This window comes from Rhineura floridana, chromosome 3 (genome assembly GCF_030035675.1).
Source record: "Rhineura floridana isolate rRhiFlo1 chromosome 3, rRhiFlo1.hap2, whole genome shotgun sequence".
NCBI classification, from domain to species: domain Eukaryota; kingdom Metazoa; phylum Chordata; class Lepidosauria; order Squamata; family Rhineuridae; genus Rhineura; species Rhineura floridana.
In genome coordinates, this window is record NC_084482.1 from 205,680,895 (window position 1) to 205,698,772 (window position 17,878).

Genomic DNA, 17,878 nt, shown 5'->3' on the forward strand with positions numbered 1-17,878 from the left:
GAGAGAGTAGTCAAGAAATCAGAAGAAGTCCAGGACTGGGGAGGGCAGCTGTGAGAGAACTAGAAAAGGTCCTCAAATGCAAAGACGTATCACTGAACACCAAAGTCAGGATCATTCAGACCATGGTATTCCTGATCTCTATGTATGGATGTGAAAGTTAGACAGTGAAACAAGTGGATAAGAGAAAAATCAACTTATTTGAAATGTGGTGTTGGAGGAGAGCTTTGTGCATACCATGGACTGTGAAAAAGACAAATAATTGGGTGTTAGAACAAATTAAACCCGAACTATCACTAGAAGCTAAAGTGATGAAACTGAGGCTATCATACTTTGGACACATAATGAGAAGACAGGATTCACTAGAAAAGACGATAATGCTGCAAGCCATGTGGGTAGCAGTTGAGCAAGGAAGGCTGTAAGCAGGATCCCTTGGCCTCGCCCTTCCATCACAGGCAGGAGTAGAGTTAAACAACAATGTTGTTACTACACCAAGACCAGAACCAAAGAAAAATACAGAGATGGAGACACCCAGAACTTCCAGCCAGGCTCTCTCCCTCTCACAGAAATCACCTCTTAATATGGTCCCTTGGATATATTCATGATCAAATTACAAACAAAAGCGGAAAAAGCAGAGTATTTACTGAGGTGGTAAACTTGGGTGACAGCCAACAGCAGTTTATCCAGTGCGGCAGAGCTGCAGCGATCATCTTCCGCCACATGAGCCGTGCAGCCCCAACCTCTCTGCCATGTTGCCACTATGACAGGTCAGTGGTACTGATGCCTGTGCTGGAAGGTTATTGCAGCAGCTCCACCCCATCAGACCAGCTGCTCCTTTTGTGCAAATTTGGTACATCAAAAGGCATGTATTCCAAAAAAATATTTATTTTTTAAAGGTGCATGTAGACACAGATCCAACAGCAGAAGGTGGCACACATCCAAAAGAAAAAAAGAAAAAAAGGGGGGAACCCCTTTTTATATTTAATATAACAAAATATTTAATATAACAAAAGCCCAACGTGTTTTGGCCACTCAGTAGTTTGACCTTTGTCAGGGGATGAACTGGTCTAAAATATGAGCACGCTCAGTGAATTCTTCTTCATAGTCATTATTATTTTGAGCAGATTTTTTAGAGAATAATATTTTAGACCAGCTCATCCCCTGATGAAGGCCAAACTACTGAGCGGCCGAAATGCATTGGGCTTTTATTAAATATTTTTTTCAAGCATTTTGGGGTTCCCCCTTTTTTTCTTTTCTTTCCTTTTGCATGTAGACACAGGTCAATAAATACCTTTATGCGTGGCCACATTGGGCCTCAGGTTTTCTTACACCAGGACACATATTTTTTAAAAAATTAAGTAGTCTTTTGTGTGAATCTGGTATATGTAAAGACTTCTGTGCACAATACCTGCATGCACGAGCACAACGGATTTCAGGTTTCAAGAACGTACAGTGGATGGGGGAAGTACTAATTGATGGGAGAAGACGACAACACACAGCACAAATACATCCCATTAAGCACCACTCCTTAATCTGGACAGGAAACAGCAAGACAGATTTTGGATGCGTAAAACTGAATGCATGTGTGTGGATAAAGGCGCATAAATGCACGTACAGAAACACCAACCCCATGCATTACCACCCTAGTCTGGAAAATTAATCCACCTTATATACTGTCATGGTTTCTTTCTTGATCAGGTTGTGAGGTTTACTACACAGGTTTTTAGATAACATTCATGCACAAGGGGCTAAAAAATGTTAAAACACAAGCAGCCGGGACTATACGACAAAGAAGGAACAGAATATCAAAATGTTGCAAGAAAAAGACTATTAACAGATCTTAACAAGGCTATCGCATGTCCAGAACATTTTTTAATAAGTTGGAAACAAAACATAGTTTTCATGTCTATTAAAGCTGTATGTATCCATCAATTCTAGCAGAGATGGGGACCCTGTAGCCCTCCAGATGCCGTGGGAATATCCCTCCCATCATCCCTGACCAGCGGCCATGCTGATAGGGACTGATGGGAGCTGGGAGTCCAACAACATCTGGAAGGCCACAGGTTCCAGAATTAGGTAGGGAAGAAAGTCATCAAGTTGTGGCACTAACACTGACTAGGCCCTGCTCCTCACATCCTGTCTCTGATGGTAGCTGGACCACCTTTCATGTTTTTGTGTGGAGACAGGCTATCCCAACAGGAAGGACTTCCACCTGAAGATTCTCTTGCGTGGAGCAGTGATATAGTTCAGTTCCTGTCCTCTGGGAGTCCTTTCATCAGTGAAGGGGGTGATCTGAAAGGCTATACTGGGTTTGCAAAGATCTACTTTAAATACAGCAGCAGAATACTAGCAAATTCATTTCCATCTATGAAAGATAGGCACATGATAATATCGAACAGAAATCCACAGCACATTATTGAATCTTAGGGAAGGGAGAAATAAGGATCAGTATATGCAAATTATTATTACTTGGAAAACTAGAATATGGATATGTAAACTTAACTCTACCCAAAAGAACAATGTGCAACAAATTATGTTGTGCGAAACTAGTAATAAAACTATTCCGCAATTCTAAGTTCATTTACCCCCTTCCACCAGCTCTGTTACAGCTATATAATCATTTATCCTACATATTAAGAAAAAAGAAAATAAAGAATATGATAGCTACCTATCCAAGCAGGGATTTAAAGGAACCAGCTGAATGTAGGGTCCTATGCAATGGATCCAGAAGAAGGGAAAAGGTTGGAAAAATGAAATAGTAAAATATAAACCTCACCTGGGAATAAGCAAAAATATTAAAACAAGACATTTATGTATACTAATACCAGAAAAGAAAAATCTTTTCAGTGTTGTTTATGAGCCAAAGCCCCAGCCGCAAAGGACTGACTTAGAAGAGGAGAGCACAAACAGCCTCAAAACTGAAGGTGACAGGTTCAAAGCAAGAAATTCCTTCTCTGAAAAAGTAGGAAAAAAGGCAGGATGCACTGCAGAAGAAACAAAAATCTAGTAGAAAAACCTGGAGTTAAACAAAAATAAAATTAAACAAAGAAGCAGTGAGAATGTCTTGCGAGAAAGGAGAACATCACAAGAACTACTATTTCAGAATTTGTGCCTGAGTTTGCTTTTTCACTCTTCCCTACCTGTCCCTTTTTCCTCATGTAAAAAGAAGGAGGGGCCAAAGCCAAGATGCTGGAAAAACAGAAATTTATTATAATAATTTGGGCTTAGAATAAATTTCTATTTTTCCAGCATCTTGGCTTTGGCCCCTTCTTCTTTTTCCTGGTTTGGATGCTAGCCACTTTTTGTTGTTGCCTTTTTCCTCATGTGTCAGCCTTTCTTCACACTGTAAGCCTGTTGGAAGGGACTACCTTACTTTCATGGATTGTAAAGGTGCTCCGAGATACTTTTTGCTGAAAAGCGGATTCAACTGCTATATACTAGGGAGTTCTAGCACTGAGTGCAGTCTTCTTTTCATCCCCACAGACATCCACATTTTTCTGCATTCTGATTTGACATTTTCTCTCACCTCACATTTTCTTACCAAATATTCAGTTTTGCATTAAGAAATGACAGGTCATGGGACAAACAGTGTCCCATCATTTTAGATGCTGACATGATCTTAAGCCTTGTTAGGATACAGGGAGACTCACAAAGGTCTCTTGGTATTGCTAGTCACATGGAGTAACAAATTTTCTATCTTCACATTTAGTCTGACTAAGACATTCTCAGCATTTCTGCTTCTCACTCTCTTTCATTTTCTTTCATTCTGCACCACAGCTCTTTCGTTCTACTTCACTATCCACACAGATTTGCCCCAAAACTGAGCCCAGTAACCATCTGCAGTGGAGGTTTTCTAACAGTTCAAATATTTCTAATGATTCCTGACACTAGTATCTACCAGATGGATATATTATATAGGAGAGATGTACTGAGAGGTGAATGGCCAGTTTCCCACTAGTGTGAATGTAACTATTATGCCACTCTCTCATATGGAGATATTCTCATATGTGAGTATATAACCTAGCATCTATGACTGAAGCTCTTTCCACTTTCTCAGCATTTTATGATTTTTCCCCTTAAGGATCCTTTGATGTGAATGAAAAATGGCAAGCTGATTAAAGGTGTTGCATCCTGAGAATACGTGGATGCAAAATAGAGCAGGCACGCTGAACTCTTTCCACACTCTGGACAGTTATATCTTTTCCTGAAGGTGTGATATTTTTTTATGTGTAGCAAGGGTGCTACCCTGGCTAAAGCTCTTTCCACACTCCAAGCATTCATAAGGTTTGTGCCCTGTATGAGTTCTTTGATGAAAACTAAAGGAGTTACTGTGACTGAAGCTCTTCCCACACTCGAAGCATTTATAAGGTTTGTCCCCTGTATGAGTTCTTTGATGTGAAGTAAGTGCACCATTTGAACTGAAACTCTTCCCGCACTCCAGACATTGATAAGGTTTGTCCCCTGTATGAGTTCTTTGATGTGAAGTAAGGGAACTACTGTAACTGAAAGTTTTTCCACACTCCAGGCATTCATAAGGTTTGTCCCCTGTATGGATCCGTTGATGTACCTGAAGACCGCCATTCTGACTAAAGCTCTTTCCACACTCCATACATTTATGAGGTTTGTCCCCTGTATGAGACCTTTGATGTAAAGTAACAGAGGTACTCCAACTGAAGCTCTTTCCACACTCCAAGCATTTATATGGTTTCTCCCCTGTATGAGTTCTTTGATGTTTAGTAAGGGTGCTACTGTCACTGAAGCTCTTTCCACACTCCAAGCATTTATAAGGTTTGTCCCCTGTATGAGATCTTTGATGTAAAGTAACAGAGGTACTCCAACTGAAGCTCTTTCCACACTCCAAGCATTTATATGGTTTCTCCCCTGTATGAGTTCTTTGATGTTTAGTAAGGGTGCTACCGTCACTGAAGCTCTTTCCACACTCCAAGCATGTATAAGGTTTGTCCCCTGTATGAGATCTTTGATGTAAAGTAACAGAGGTACTCCGACTGAAGCTCTTTCCACACTCCAAGCATTTATATGGTTTCTCCCCTGTATGAGTTCTTTGATGTTTAGTAAGGGTGCTACCGTCACTGAAGCTCTTTCCACACTCCAAGCATTTATATGGTTTCTCCCCTGTATGAGTTCTTTGATGTTTAGTAAGGGTGCTACCGTCACTGAAGCTCTTTCCACACTCCAAGCATTTATAAGGTTTGTCCCCTGTATGAGATCTTTGATGTAAAGTAACAGAGGTACTCCGACTGAAGCTCTTTCCACACTCCAAGCATTTATATGGTTTCTCCCCTGTATGAGTTCTTTGATGTTTAGTAAGGGTGCTACCGTCACTGAAGCTCTTTCCACACTCCAAGCATTTATAAGGTTTGTCTCCTGTATGAGATCTTTGATGTAAAGTAACAGAGGTACTCCGACTGAAGCTCTTTCCACACTCCAAGCATTGATAAGGTTTGTCCCCTGTATGAGTTCTTTGATGTCTAGTAAGAGTGCCACTCTGAGTGAAGCAGTTTCCACACAGCAAGCATTTATAAGGTTTTTCCCCTGTGTGAGTTCTTTGGTGTGAAGTAAGGGCACCACTTGTACTGAAGCTCTTTCTACATTCCAAACATTTATAAGGTTTTTCTCCTGTATGAGTTCTTTGATGGAAAGAAAGCTGGCAAGGCTGACTGAAACTCTTTCCACACTCCAAGCATTTATAAGGTTTGTCCCCTGTATGAGTTCTTTGATGTCTTGTAAGGGAGACACTTTGACTGAAACCTTTTCCACACTCCAAGCATCTGTAAGGTTTGGCTCCTGTATGAGTTCTGTGATGCAGCTTAAGGGAGGTACTGTGACTGAAGCTCCTTCCACACTCCAAACATTGATATGGCTTCTCTCCTGTGTGCACTCTTTTATGTGAAGTAAGGCCTGACCTAAGATGAAATCTCTTTCCACACTCTAAGCATTCATACTTTTTCTCCTCTCTGTGAATTCCTTGATGTGAATTGAGATGTGTGCCCAGTCTGAAGCTCTCTCCACACTCCAATGCTTTATATGGTTTCTCATCTATATGCACTCTCTTATGTACAGTAAGATTTGAGCTGTTGCTAAAATGTTCTCCCCTGTCAGAGCATGCATATGATTTCTCTTCTTTGTGACTCATCAGATTGTATCTCTGAGTAAAATGTTTCCCAGAGCCAGGGCATGTATATGATTTCCCCCACATGTGACTTCTCTGATGTCTAGCCAGTTGATAAACCTGCCTAAAGCTCTTGCCATTCTCCAAGCATGTATATGATTTCTCTGCTGTGTAGATTCTCTCCCCTATGTGGTTTTTTTTAAGGGAAGCAAGACTTCCACTCTGACTGACACTTTCCCCACAGCCGAAGGATGTATTTAGTTTCTCTCTGGTGTGAACTGTCTGATGTCTAACAAGGCTCACTTCATAAAAAAATCCCTTCTCACATTTCAAACATGTATATGGTTTCTCTTTCGCATGCCTTCTCTGATGTGTACTCAGGGTTTTTTCACAACTTAAGATTTTACTGCATTCAGGAGACATTTTCATTTCCTTTAGGTGATAAGTATTCCCTTGAATTTTATTTTCACCATCTTGAGGAGAACTGGATTCATCCCCCGGCTTCTGCATTTGTCTCGCCTCTTGTCTCTTTGCTCCATCTTGACTCCCCAACTTCCATTCCTCCTTCTTGTCCTCAGCTTTTTCCAGTGACACTTCTGATGGTTTCCCCTCAGGCATGATCCCCCAGACATCTCCTGAGGGAATAAAAAGGAAAGTTGGCAAAGCGCTGCAGAGAAATCCTGTGTATATACCTGTCTGTTTATGATTTGTACTTTGAAAAATTATTTCTGGGACCTTTCTTGATGTCACAGTGTAATTGTCAAAGTTGAAGGACTTGTACTGTTGCTATGTTACAGACCTGTTTTAGCAATAAGTGCTTGGTGACAAGTTGTGAAAAGGGCGGGGACAGTGAGGGAGGATCAGGTAAAATCATGTAAAAACATTTCGCTCTGTCTGTGAAACAACAGGCTCTGATTGGCTGGAAATTCTAGAGAGCCAAGGACAGGCAGTTAATTGTCAGTTGGGAGTTTACTGTAAGTTGGGAAAGGTAGTTGGGAAAGTCAGTTGATTAGGGAGATGTGAAGCAGAGGCCATAGAAAGCTGAGGTGAAAGTGGAGAGTAGAGTGTTGGCAGGCTGGCTACTAGCTTAGAAACCTGCGAGAAACTCCACCCCAACACTGCCTATATGATTTTTAAAATGGCATCAGTTTGCTTCACTTTGCAAACAGGCTGCTTGAGACCTGAAAGGAGCTGAAAGAGTTAAGTTTGTTATTTCAACTGAGATATTGTTGCCACAAATATGTCTCTTAGTTCGTTATGGTTAGGTTTATTTTGCTAATTCCCTCACACCAAAAAATGCGTATTGTTACTGAGCTATCCCCACTGATATTAAGCGATATATGTAATCTTGCTGAGCTATTCCCCACTGAAGTGTTAAATGTGTATACTTTGATTCTGTGTGTGTATACTCAATAAATATGCCCATTTTTAAGACCTGTGTGAGTGTAAGTTTCTAGATAAATCTGCCAATGTGCTATTGCCAATGTCTAAAGATCCTAATTCACAAGACAGGGCAGCAAATGCTATTGCAAAGAATACAACTTTGATCAACTTGTTTTTACCTTGGTGACGCGTTGATTATTGCCTGGAACTTCTATCCAACCTGGAATCACATATGTTAAAATAAAATCTCCACCAATAATCATCTCTCCCACTACAAATTTACATAAGTGTTTTAATGTCTTGGCCAAGAAATTAAACTGATTAGTATTAGGGGAGTATACTGAAGCAAATGTAAAATTTACAATTATGCAGTAAACCAGAAATAAAAATATATCTGCCTTCTGCATCAATTTGTTGTTTTTGAATTTGAAAATCCAATGCTTTAGTAAAAATAATACCCACCCCCCTGGAATGATTAGATCCTGGTGCTAAGAATTGGGAGCCAAAATACTTGTGTGATAATAGGTGGATATTTATATTTGGTTTGTAGATTTCCTGGAGGAGGAGAACAGAGGGCTTCTGAGACCTGATGTAATCAGAAGCCCTCTGACATTTGATGACACCCCCCAGGCCCCTCACATTCCATGTTAGGGCATGAAAGCCAGTCATTTGTATGGCATACAAAACCCGGTAATTTTAACCTATATTCCCCTCTTTAGTGTTCATCCCGAACCATATAACATAGCTTAACCCTGTATGATTTTGTACATTACCCTGCGGACCTTGCCCATGGCTCCTTAATCCCCAATTAAAGCTATAACGCTCTATTTGCATCCAACCCCCGTGCCTAACTCAATAAAGACAAGGAGTTACTCCTTGCTTGCAGGTATAGCCAGAGGCAGGCCTGCTTTTAGTTGGCCGATTTATGGGACCCTTGCCTCCACCAACCCTTATATCAATGAATCTAACACAATCATACCTATTGCGCCTAAATACATTTATAAAAGATTACCAGGGTAGAGAACTTTGAGAAGCTAGGGTTAACTAGAAGAACTTTTAAGGTCTGCTGAAAAAGGTTTCATCCTCTTATTTGTGTCTCTTGTCCAGTGCTCTAATCCTGAAAAGAGATGCTGCTGTTATTTTGCCATTGTTGATAGTTACATCTTTCTTGTGGATGCCGATCTTGTGAATCTCGGAATACTAGAAGATGTGGTGGGTAATTCACCTTTTGGGCATCTTCTGCGTTTTGTAGCTTGGGGAAAATGTTTGCAGTCTTCGCCTATCAGAACCATGTTGATTAGATCATCAGATTCAAGTTTGTCATCGTCCCAGGGTGATGTTACATTGAATAAAGCCAGCAAGCTCACCTTCTTTCTTGTTTGCACCTCTATGCTGTTTCGTCTGCTTCTACAATCAGTGCGAATGGGAAGCCCCACCGGTATTTGATGCCTGCCTCCCTCAACAGGTCTATAGCAGGGCAAAATGTTTTGCGGCGGCATAGTGTTTCTGCACTCAGATCATGTAGAAAAAGTATCGCTGTCGTATTCTATTTGGCCTTTTTCACATATTGCTTTAAGGAGTGCTTCTTTTTTGATGAAGTTATAAAATGCCACCACTATATCCCTGGGAAGATTGTTGTTTGTAGGGCGGAAGCCCAGGCTCTGATGAGCACGTTCCATATCAGGATTGGTAATGCCCAAGTCTGGGAACAAATTTTTCCACCAGTCTGTTAAAAATGGGGTGACGTCTCTGTGTCCTGTCCATTTTTAATCCGAGGGATCCAAAGTTTCCAGTGATGAACCCGATTCTCCAGATCGTCCATGCGGTTCAACAGCTCTCCTTGGCTATGAATATGTTTTAAGTACATCTGCATGCTGGATTCCCATATCTAGCGCTTCACCTGCTGTTTTTGCCGTTTCCTCCACTACATGATCTTCATTTCCAATGCTTTGAAACCTTCATCCCACTTACTTAGTACATTGGTCTGAAGAGCTGCAATTTGGGTTGCAATTAGGTCATTTTCAGATTCTGTATGTTGTGTTTGATCTTCCTTTGCCCTTTTGCTTGTTTTCACTGCCATTTTGAAGCCATGTGTTCTTAGGCCGCCTTCTTTTGGAAGTTCAGTGGTTGGTCTACACACAGCGGTTAAATGGCGAGTTTGAGCTTTCAGGACACTCCAGGATACGTTCCAAGTAAGGTCTGTAAGTTTTATTATTTTCATCACTTCTCCAACCGACGCAATAGGTGTTCAAAAGGAATTAGCATGTTGCTCCCTCGCTCACACGCATGCGCCCCCCCAACAATTTAAAAATTTATTTTCTTGTCTCTTGGGGAGAGACAGCTGGCGAGGACAAAGCGGTAGAAGGAACTTCTGAAATGCAAAGAACAGAAGCGAGGCTCTTTGCGGCATTGCTGGGTCCAGCTGCAGGAATAAAAAGGCCCAGAAAGAATGTCTGCGGCTCGGTGGGCACAGTGGGAGTGCAGGAAATGAAAAAACCTTTGAAACTGCTGCTTCCTGGCTGCCGGAGCTGCTGCCATATCTGAGCAAGCAGGTGAGGGCTGGAAGAGGCAGCTGCATGGAAGAGGCATTAAAAGTACATTCTGAAGCACTTCTGGGGATGAAGGGTCTGGGAGTGGAGCCAACGAGCAAGATTCTTCTCTGGGGATTAAATGAAATCAAAGTATTCGAGCCCACCCCAGAACACCACAAGGGAAGGAGGTTGGTTTTTGTTTTGTCAGTGGAGGCAAGGGGGGAACAAAGCCTCCCCCCAGGATTCAAAAGACCTCACAAGGTAAAGGGGGGTAGAAAAAGGGGGGTCCTTATTTATTTATTTAAAATACTAAGTCTAAATAAAAGTCAGTGAAGAGGGAGGAAGAAAGGGGAAAGCAGTTTAGAACTCGCACAGTAGAAGATGTGGGAGCCAGGACTGAGAGATCAGTCTTGGACCAGGGCAGGAAATCAACTGGCCTCTACAAGCCAGCGAGGGCTAACTACTTCCTCAAAGTTACAGTGCAATTCCAGTCCTTGGATACCAGATGGCAGGTATCTCCAGTTGCTGCTTTTCAATGCCAGATCAGTAAATAATAAAACCTCCCTCATCCATGACCTAATTGTGGATGAGGCGGCCGATCTGGCATGTATTACCGAGACCTGGGTGAGCGATCTAGGAGGTATTAATCTCTCCCAGTTGTGCCCACCTGGGTATTCGGTTCAGCATCTGGGTAGATCCGAGGGTCGGGGAGGGGGAATCGCTGTGGTCTATAGAAGTTCCATCCCTCTTGTTAGGCACCCTATCCAGGTGGCTAATGGTCTAGAGTGTCTACACATAACGTTGGGTCAGCGAGACAGACTGGGAATACTGTTGGTGTACCGTCCACCCTGCTGCCCAACAGCCTCCCTAACTGAGCTGACAGAGGTGGTCTCGGATCTATTGTTGCGTTCCCCCAAACTTTTGGTATTGGGGGATCTCAACATTCATGCTGAGGCCGCTTTATCTGGAGCAGCTCAGGACTTCATGACCTCCATGACAGCCATGGGGCTGTCTCAATTTGCTACTGGCCCTACGCATGTGTCGGGGCACACTCTGGACTTGATTTTTGCCTCTGGATTAGGGGATGGTGATCTGAGAGTGAGGAATTTTACATCTATTCCTTTGTCATGGTCAGATCACCGCCTATTAAGGTTTAGACTAACATTGTCTTCTCCCCTCTGCAAGGGTGGAGGACCAATTAAGATGGTCCGTCCCCGGAGACTAATGAATCCTGAGGGTTTTCTGATGGCTCTAGGGAATTTTCCGGCTGATAGAATTGACGGTCCTGTCGAAACCCTGGCCACGCTGTGGAATACAGAAATGGCCCGGGCAGTTGACACGATCGCCCCGGTGCGCCCTCTCCGTTGCAGAGCTCAATTGGCTCCCTGGTTTACCCCGGAGCTAAGAGTGATGAAGCAAGAAAGGAGACGGCTTGAGTGCAAATGGAGGCGAACTCCCGACGGCTGTAATCATGCACTTGTGAGGGTCTCTACCAAACTCTATGTGAAGGCAGTGAGAGCAGCAAAGAAGCAATACTTTGCTGTCTCTATTCAGTCATCTCTTAACCGCCCAGCGGAACTTTATAAAGTTGTCCGGGGACTTTTACACTCTGGTCCCCAGGACGCAATAACACCATCAATTGCCCGCTGTAATGAGTTTGCGCGACACTTTTGTGATAAGATCATGAACATCCGCCGGGACCTTGACTCCATTATTGTAGCAGTTGATCCTAATGAGGTGTCCAGAGCACAGTCTTGTCCTGTTTTACTGGATGAGTTTCAGTTGGTACAGCTCGAGGATGTGGACAAGGTGCTTGGACAGGTGCGGGCGACCACTTCTGCTCTGGATCCTTGCCCCTCATGGCTAATAAAAGCTAGCAGGAATGGAACAGCCGGCTGGGCCAAGGAGGTGATTAATGCCTCTTTACGAGAGGGAGTGGTCCCATCCTGCCTGAAACAGGCGGTGGTGAGACCGCTCCTAAAAAAACCCTCCTTGGACCCTGATAATTTGGACAACTATAGGCCGGTAGCAAATGTTCCATTCCTGGGCAAGGTCCTAGAGCGTGTGGTCGCTCGCCAACTCCAGGCTCTCTTGGATGAAACTGATTATCTGGACCCATTTCAATCGGGCTTTCGGCCGGGGTTTGGTACAGAAACGGCCTTGGTCGCCCTGTATGATGACCTCTGTCGGGAGAAAGACAGAGGGAGTGTAACTCTGTTGGTTCTCCTTGATCTCTCAGCGGCGTTTGATACCATCGACCATGGTATCCTTCTGGAGCGACTTACGGATTTAGGAGTGGGAGGCACTGCTTGGCAGTGGCTCTGCTCCTATCTCGGGAATCGTCTCCAGAAGGTGATGCTGGGGGAACATTACTCGAGTCCCTGGGTACTCCAATATGGAGTCCCGCAGGGTTCAGTTCTGTCCCCCATGCTTTTCAATATCTATATGAAGCCGCTGGGTGAGGTCATCAGGAGTTTTGGAGTGCGTTTCCAGCAATATGCTGATGATACGCAGCTCTACTACTCCTTTTCATCTTCGTCAGGTGAGGCTGTTGATGTACTAGACCGCTGCCTGGCCGCGATAATGGGCTGGATGAGAGCTAATAAACTGAAACTCAATCCTAACAAGACTGAGATGCTGTTGGTGGGAGGGCCCTCTGCCCAGATGGTTGACGTTCGACCTGCCCTAGATGGGGTTACACTCCCCCTAAAGGAGCAGGTACGTAGTTTGGGGGTCTTATTAGATCCGCTCCTGTCACTTGAGGCTCAGGTAGCCTCGGTGGCACGGAATGCATTCTACCAGCTTCGGCTGGTAGCCCAACTACGACCCTATCTGGACAGGGAGAATCTCGCCTCAGTTATCCATGCTATGGTAACCTCTAGATTGGACTACTGTAATGCACTCTACGTGGAGCTACCTGTGAAGACGGTTCGGAAACTTCAGCTAGTGCAAAATGCTGCGGCCAGAGTTCTCACTGGGACAAAGAAATTTGACCATATAACACCTGTCCTGGCGCAGCTGCACTGGCTACCGATATGTTTCCGGGCCAGATTCAAAGTGTTGGTTCTTACCTATAAAGCCCTAAACGGCATCGGACCGCAATATCTGGTGGAACGCCTCTCTCGCTATGTACCTACCCGTTCACTACGCTCGACGTCGAAGGCCCTTCTCCGGGTCCCAACTCATAAAGAGGCCCGGAGATCAACAACTAGATCTAGGGCCTTCTCGGTGGTGGCCCCCGAACTATGGAATGCCCTCCCAGACGAGATACGCCTGGCGCCTTCTTTGTTATCTTTTCGGCACCAGGTAAAAACCTACCTTTTCGCCCAGGCTTTTTAAACATTTTAAATTTAATTTTAAACCTAATATGGATTTTAATTTATAAACTCATGGTAATTCTATTTTGGATTTTTATCATGTTATATTTTCCACACTTGCTCATATTTTAATTGTGATTTTATTTGTTGTACACCGCCCTGAGAGCTTTCTGCTATAGGGCGGTCTAGAAATGTAATTAAATAAATAAAATAAATAAATAAACCCCCATGTGATGGAATGGCATCCAGGGAAAATGTCAGTAATTGCCCGCTGATCAGATCATATTTTACTTCATCTGCCACCATCTTGTGACTGGCTCTGTCCCTGCACCACCATTTTGTGACTGGTAGGCTTCAGTAATGTTCAAGTGTCTCAAGTGGGCCCCTGGGGTAGAAAGTTTGAGAATTCCTGGGGGGACACCTCATATTCTACAATTTATTCACAATTCCCCAAGGTGGATTGATTTAAATCACCAAGAGAAACCCTTGATTTAAATCAAGTTTGTCATAGTTCTTCACATATTAAAACAATGGTGCAAATCTGATGACTAAAACATCATAGAATCATACAGTAGGGTCTGTAAAGACCATGGAGTCCAACCCCCTGCTCAATACAGAAATCCAACTTAAATCATACCCAACAGGTGGCTGTCCAGCTGCCTCTTGAATGCCTTCAGTGTTGGAGAGCCCATCATTTCCCTAGGTAATTGGTTCCATTGGTGTACCACTCTAACAGTTACGAAGTTTTTCCTGATGTTTAGCCAAAATCTGGCTAAAATAGTATTTGCCTTTTTTGCAGCCACATCACACTATTGGCTCATATTCAACTTGTGATCAACAACAATTCCAAGATCCTTGTTGCATGTAATATTGCTGAGTCAAGTATTCGCCATCTTATAACTCTACATTTGGCTTCTTTTTCCTAGGAGAAAAAGAGAGGCTGCGGGATCCTTGGAAGTGGGTTCAGCAATATAGTCTGGGAGGGGAGAAAATTATTTCTAGGTATTGGCTCTGTGAGATAGAATTAATTCCTTAGTCAAAATTTCAGCTTTTTTGCCCGTTAAGTAGAAAAAACAATGCTTTTTGTTCAAATTTCTTATAAATTTTGTGTCAGAATAATTCCAATTCTTGCTGCTTTCTGCTTGAAACGTGTGCATTTGTGATGGTGAGGGGTGAGAAAAGGCTTCTGCAGGGACTGCAGTGCAAGAGTATTTTTGTTTTTAACTCTTAAGAAACTAGAAAAGCTAGGCTGCTTTTGTAATGTTATTTGGTTTGTCAAATCCAATCATGAAACTGAAGCTTACTAGCGGAACGGCTAATAGCAGTGGCAAGGAACCACCTCTGGCCTGCCAGGCCATTTCAGCCAACCGACACCATCATATAGGGCTTCAGGTGTGGGGCAGATAAAGAGGCTGAAAGGGGGGTTGTAGGCATCACTGATCAGCAGTGCCTGAAAAGCCTTACCAATCAAGCAGATTGTTGGTGCTTGATTTGATTTCAAGTCACACAGGTGATTGACAGGTAGGTGACACCACCCACTTCTCAAACTTGGCCCTTGGCAGAGATAAGGATCTGATCCACTGGCCAGATATGGTTCCCCACCCTGGTTAACAGATTGTACTACAGATGAAGTCCTTCATTCCAATTGCACCTTTGCTATGTACTTCCCTAGGTGGCCTCACTTCTGGTCTAACCCTATTTGGGACCACTGTTCATGCAGAAATTCAGACATGAGCACAACTAAGCTCTGCCCCACACATCACTATCCACAAGTTGAAGGGTGGAGGTCTGAAGCGGACAGCCTTCTCTAGTCACCGAGGATCACTGCATGATTTAGCAACCTGCAAAATCAAGATTCTAAATTGCACAGGAAACTTCACTGAGTTCAAGAGTCCCCCCACCTTCACGCTTAATTCTCCAACTTGTATATACAAGCAGCATCCCCAAATAAGGGCTGCTCTCTCGGCCTCTCCCAGTCTGCAATATGGGGGTAATAATACTGACCTACCTTACAGAGTTGCTGTAAAAAAGCACTTTGTAGAGTCTTATAAATGGGCTGTGTTATAGTTTGACTTTTTTATTAGTATTTTACAGTACACCATTACCTGACTTCCCCCCCCCCCAGAAGGATAGTATAGTGAAGGGGAGGGCAGCCAAAATTTAATATATTAAAAAAGGTATAGAGCGCAATATTTATTTTATTTATCCATTTATTAAATTTATATCCTGCCCTTTCTCCCAGTGGGAGCCCAGGGTGGCAAACAAAAACACTTAAGACCACTTTAAAACATCTTAAAAAGATACTTCAATATTAACACAAAACATCTTTAAAAGCATCCTTTTAAAAAAGCTTTTAAAACATCTTAAAAAGCAATACCGTCCTTGGATAACACTCCTGAGGTTCAGGTGATTGTAACATTGTTTACTTGATGGGATGCTGCATCACCCCACATAAGGCAGAAAGGGGGTACCCCCAAACCCAGCAGCCCCTCCCTCTCCCACGCCTCGAGTCCCCCCTTCCCCTCCTTCCTCCAACTCTCCCATCCCCGCCTCATTCAGCCTCTCACCCTTCTAGAGCATCTCAGCCTTCGATTGGTAGTGCCGCTGCCACCCTGACCTCGAAGGGCCGCCCGCGCCTGCGCTGGAGTCATCGAGACCCTGGGTAAGGGAAGCGTCGCGTCGTGATTGCGTCACTTTCCCCGCGACTGAGGCATTTCCTCCCATAGACTATGAAATAGATTGAGCAGATACAGCCAGTTTCCGGGTTCAAACAACTTTTTTCCCCTGCTGAGATTATGGAATTTTTTTTAAGGCTGCAATAGCTTTAAAGAGCCAGTTTGATGCAATCTGGGAGACCAGGGTTCGAACTCAGCCATGCAGCATAATAGCCAAGCTCAGAAGCTCACTGTCATTGCCAACGTAGTTCAGTTCATAAAGAATCAGAACACAGGGACAGACCACAAGTGAAGGGGACTGTAGCTCTAACCAAAGGCAAGTTTTTGAGTTTGGTATTCCTGGGGATCTCTCTCTCTCAAAAAAAGGCAAGAAATTCAACAGATTAAATTTCATTCATGTAAATTAACACATTGGATGGTGTAGGAGTGGACCTCACATCCTCTCCAACAGTGGTGGGGGGATTGGCTGGCACTATGCACCTCTCTCCCCAAAATGCCTCAGCTAACAAGGAAGGCTAGCTACAGGGCTACATGGACTCCCTAAAGCCCATCCATGGACTCTCTAGGGTTTCATGGGCCACAGGTTAAGAACCCCTGGATCAGATCTAGATTTCAACAATGAACTCCCCCCCCCAAGGGCCAAATTACTTTAGGATGGCATTGACTAGATTGCCAAAGGTCAAGTCCTACGTATATAACGGGCAACATTATCTCAGTTGTGATAAACTTTTTCAGCAACTTTCAGATCTCAAGCAGCCTCTTTGGCAAGTGAACCAAACTGAAGCCATTTTAAAAAATCAGGTAGGCAAAGTTGAGGTGGAGTGTCTCCAGACTTTATAAGCTGGTAGCCAGTCTGCCAGCCCTCAGTTCTCCACTTTCACCTTGGCTTTCTCTGACCTCTGCCTCACACGTCCCCTATCAACTAATTTCCCAACTGTCTTTCCCAAATGACACTTAACTGCCCATCCTTTACTTTCTAGCACTTTCAGCCAATCACAGCCTGTTTTTCAGACAGATCAAAATGATTGTATGTGGTTTGACCTGATCCAGCCCCATGTCTACACATTAAAAGTGATCCTCTCTCTTTAACCCTTCTCTTTTCACAACCTATCGCCAAGCGCCTACTGCTGTAACTAATCTGTAACATAGTAACAGTACAAGGCCTTTAACTCCAACAATTACACTGTGACATCAAGGGAGGTCCCAGAAATATTTTTTCTAAGTACAAATCATAGAACAGACAGATATACGAACAGCATATCTCCACAGCTTTCCTTTTTATTCCCTCAGGAGATGTCTGGGGATCATGGCTGACAGGGAACCATCAGAAAGGTCACAGGAAAGAGCTGAGGAGCAGAAGGAGGAATGGAAGTTGGGGAATCAAGATGAAGCAGAGACAAGAGGGGAGACAAATGTCAAAGCCGCGGGATGAATCCAGAGCTTCTCAGAGTTGCAAAAATAAAGGGAGTACTCATCTAAAGAAAACAATAATGTCTCCTCGGTGCAATAAAATTTTATGGTGCCAAAAAGTCCTGAGTATGCATCAGAGAAAGCATGCTAGAGAGAAACCATGTATATGTTTGAAAAGTGAGAAGGAAGTTTTTGATCAAGTGAGCCTGTCAGGCATCAGACAGTTCACACCAGAGAGAAACCCAATAGATTTTACCATCGTTGGTTTCAGATTTTAATGTTTATTATATTTGTATGCCAGATGGGTGACTAAGAAATTCAACAAACAATACATCCTTAGGCTGTGGGGAAAACTGTGCATCTTCAGTAGCTTCAGTTGAAGTACCGCCATTACTTTACATCAAAGATCTAATACAGGAGACAAGCCTCAAATAC

At 43.4% G+C, this 17,878-nt stretch overlaps 1 protein-coding gene across 2 annotated transcripts; it reads right to left on the reverse strand.

Annotated features, from left to right (window-relative positions):
- Positions 1-3,222: 3,222 nt before the first annotated feature.
- On the reverse strand, positions 3,223-16,051 carry LOC133381278 (zinc finger protein ZFP2-like). 2 transcript variants are annotated; one of them, XM_061620180.1, is made up of 3 exons: positions 15,926-16,051; positions 7,690-7,730; positions 3,223-6,762 (listed from the first exon to the last, which is right to left on the reverse strand). In XM_061620180.1, exon 3 carries the CDS (start codon positions 6,743-6,745, stop codon positions 4,190-4,192), a length of 2,556 nt encoding a protein of 851 aa, XP_061476164.1. In that variant the 5' UTR covers positions 6,746-6,762; positions 7,690-7,730; positions 15,926-16,051; the 3' UTR covers positions 3,223-4,189. The 2 variants fall into 2 exon arrangements, with proteins under 2 accessions (XP_061476164.1, XP_061476163.1); XM_061620179.1 differs by lacking the exon at positions 7,690-7,730.
- Between the last annotated feature and the right edge of the window lie 1,827 nt (positions 16,052-17,878).

Bases quoted from the DNA above. Each gene is read 5' to 3' on its own strand.
- LOC133381278 (XM_061620179.1), bottom strand. From the start codon at position 6,745: ATGCCTGAGGGGAAACCATCAGAAGTGTCACTGGAAAAAGCTGAGGAC.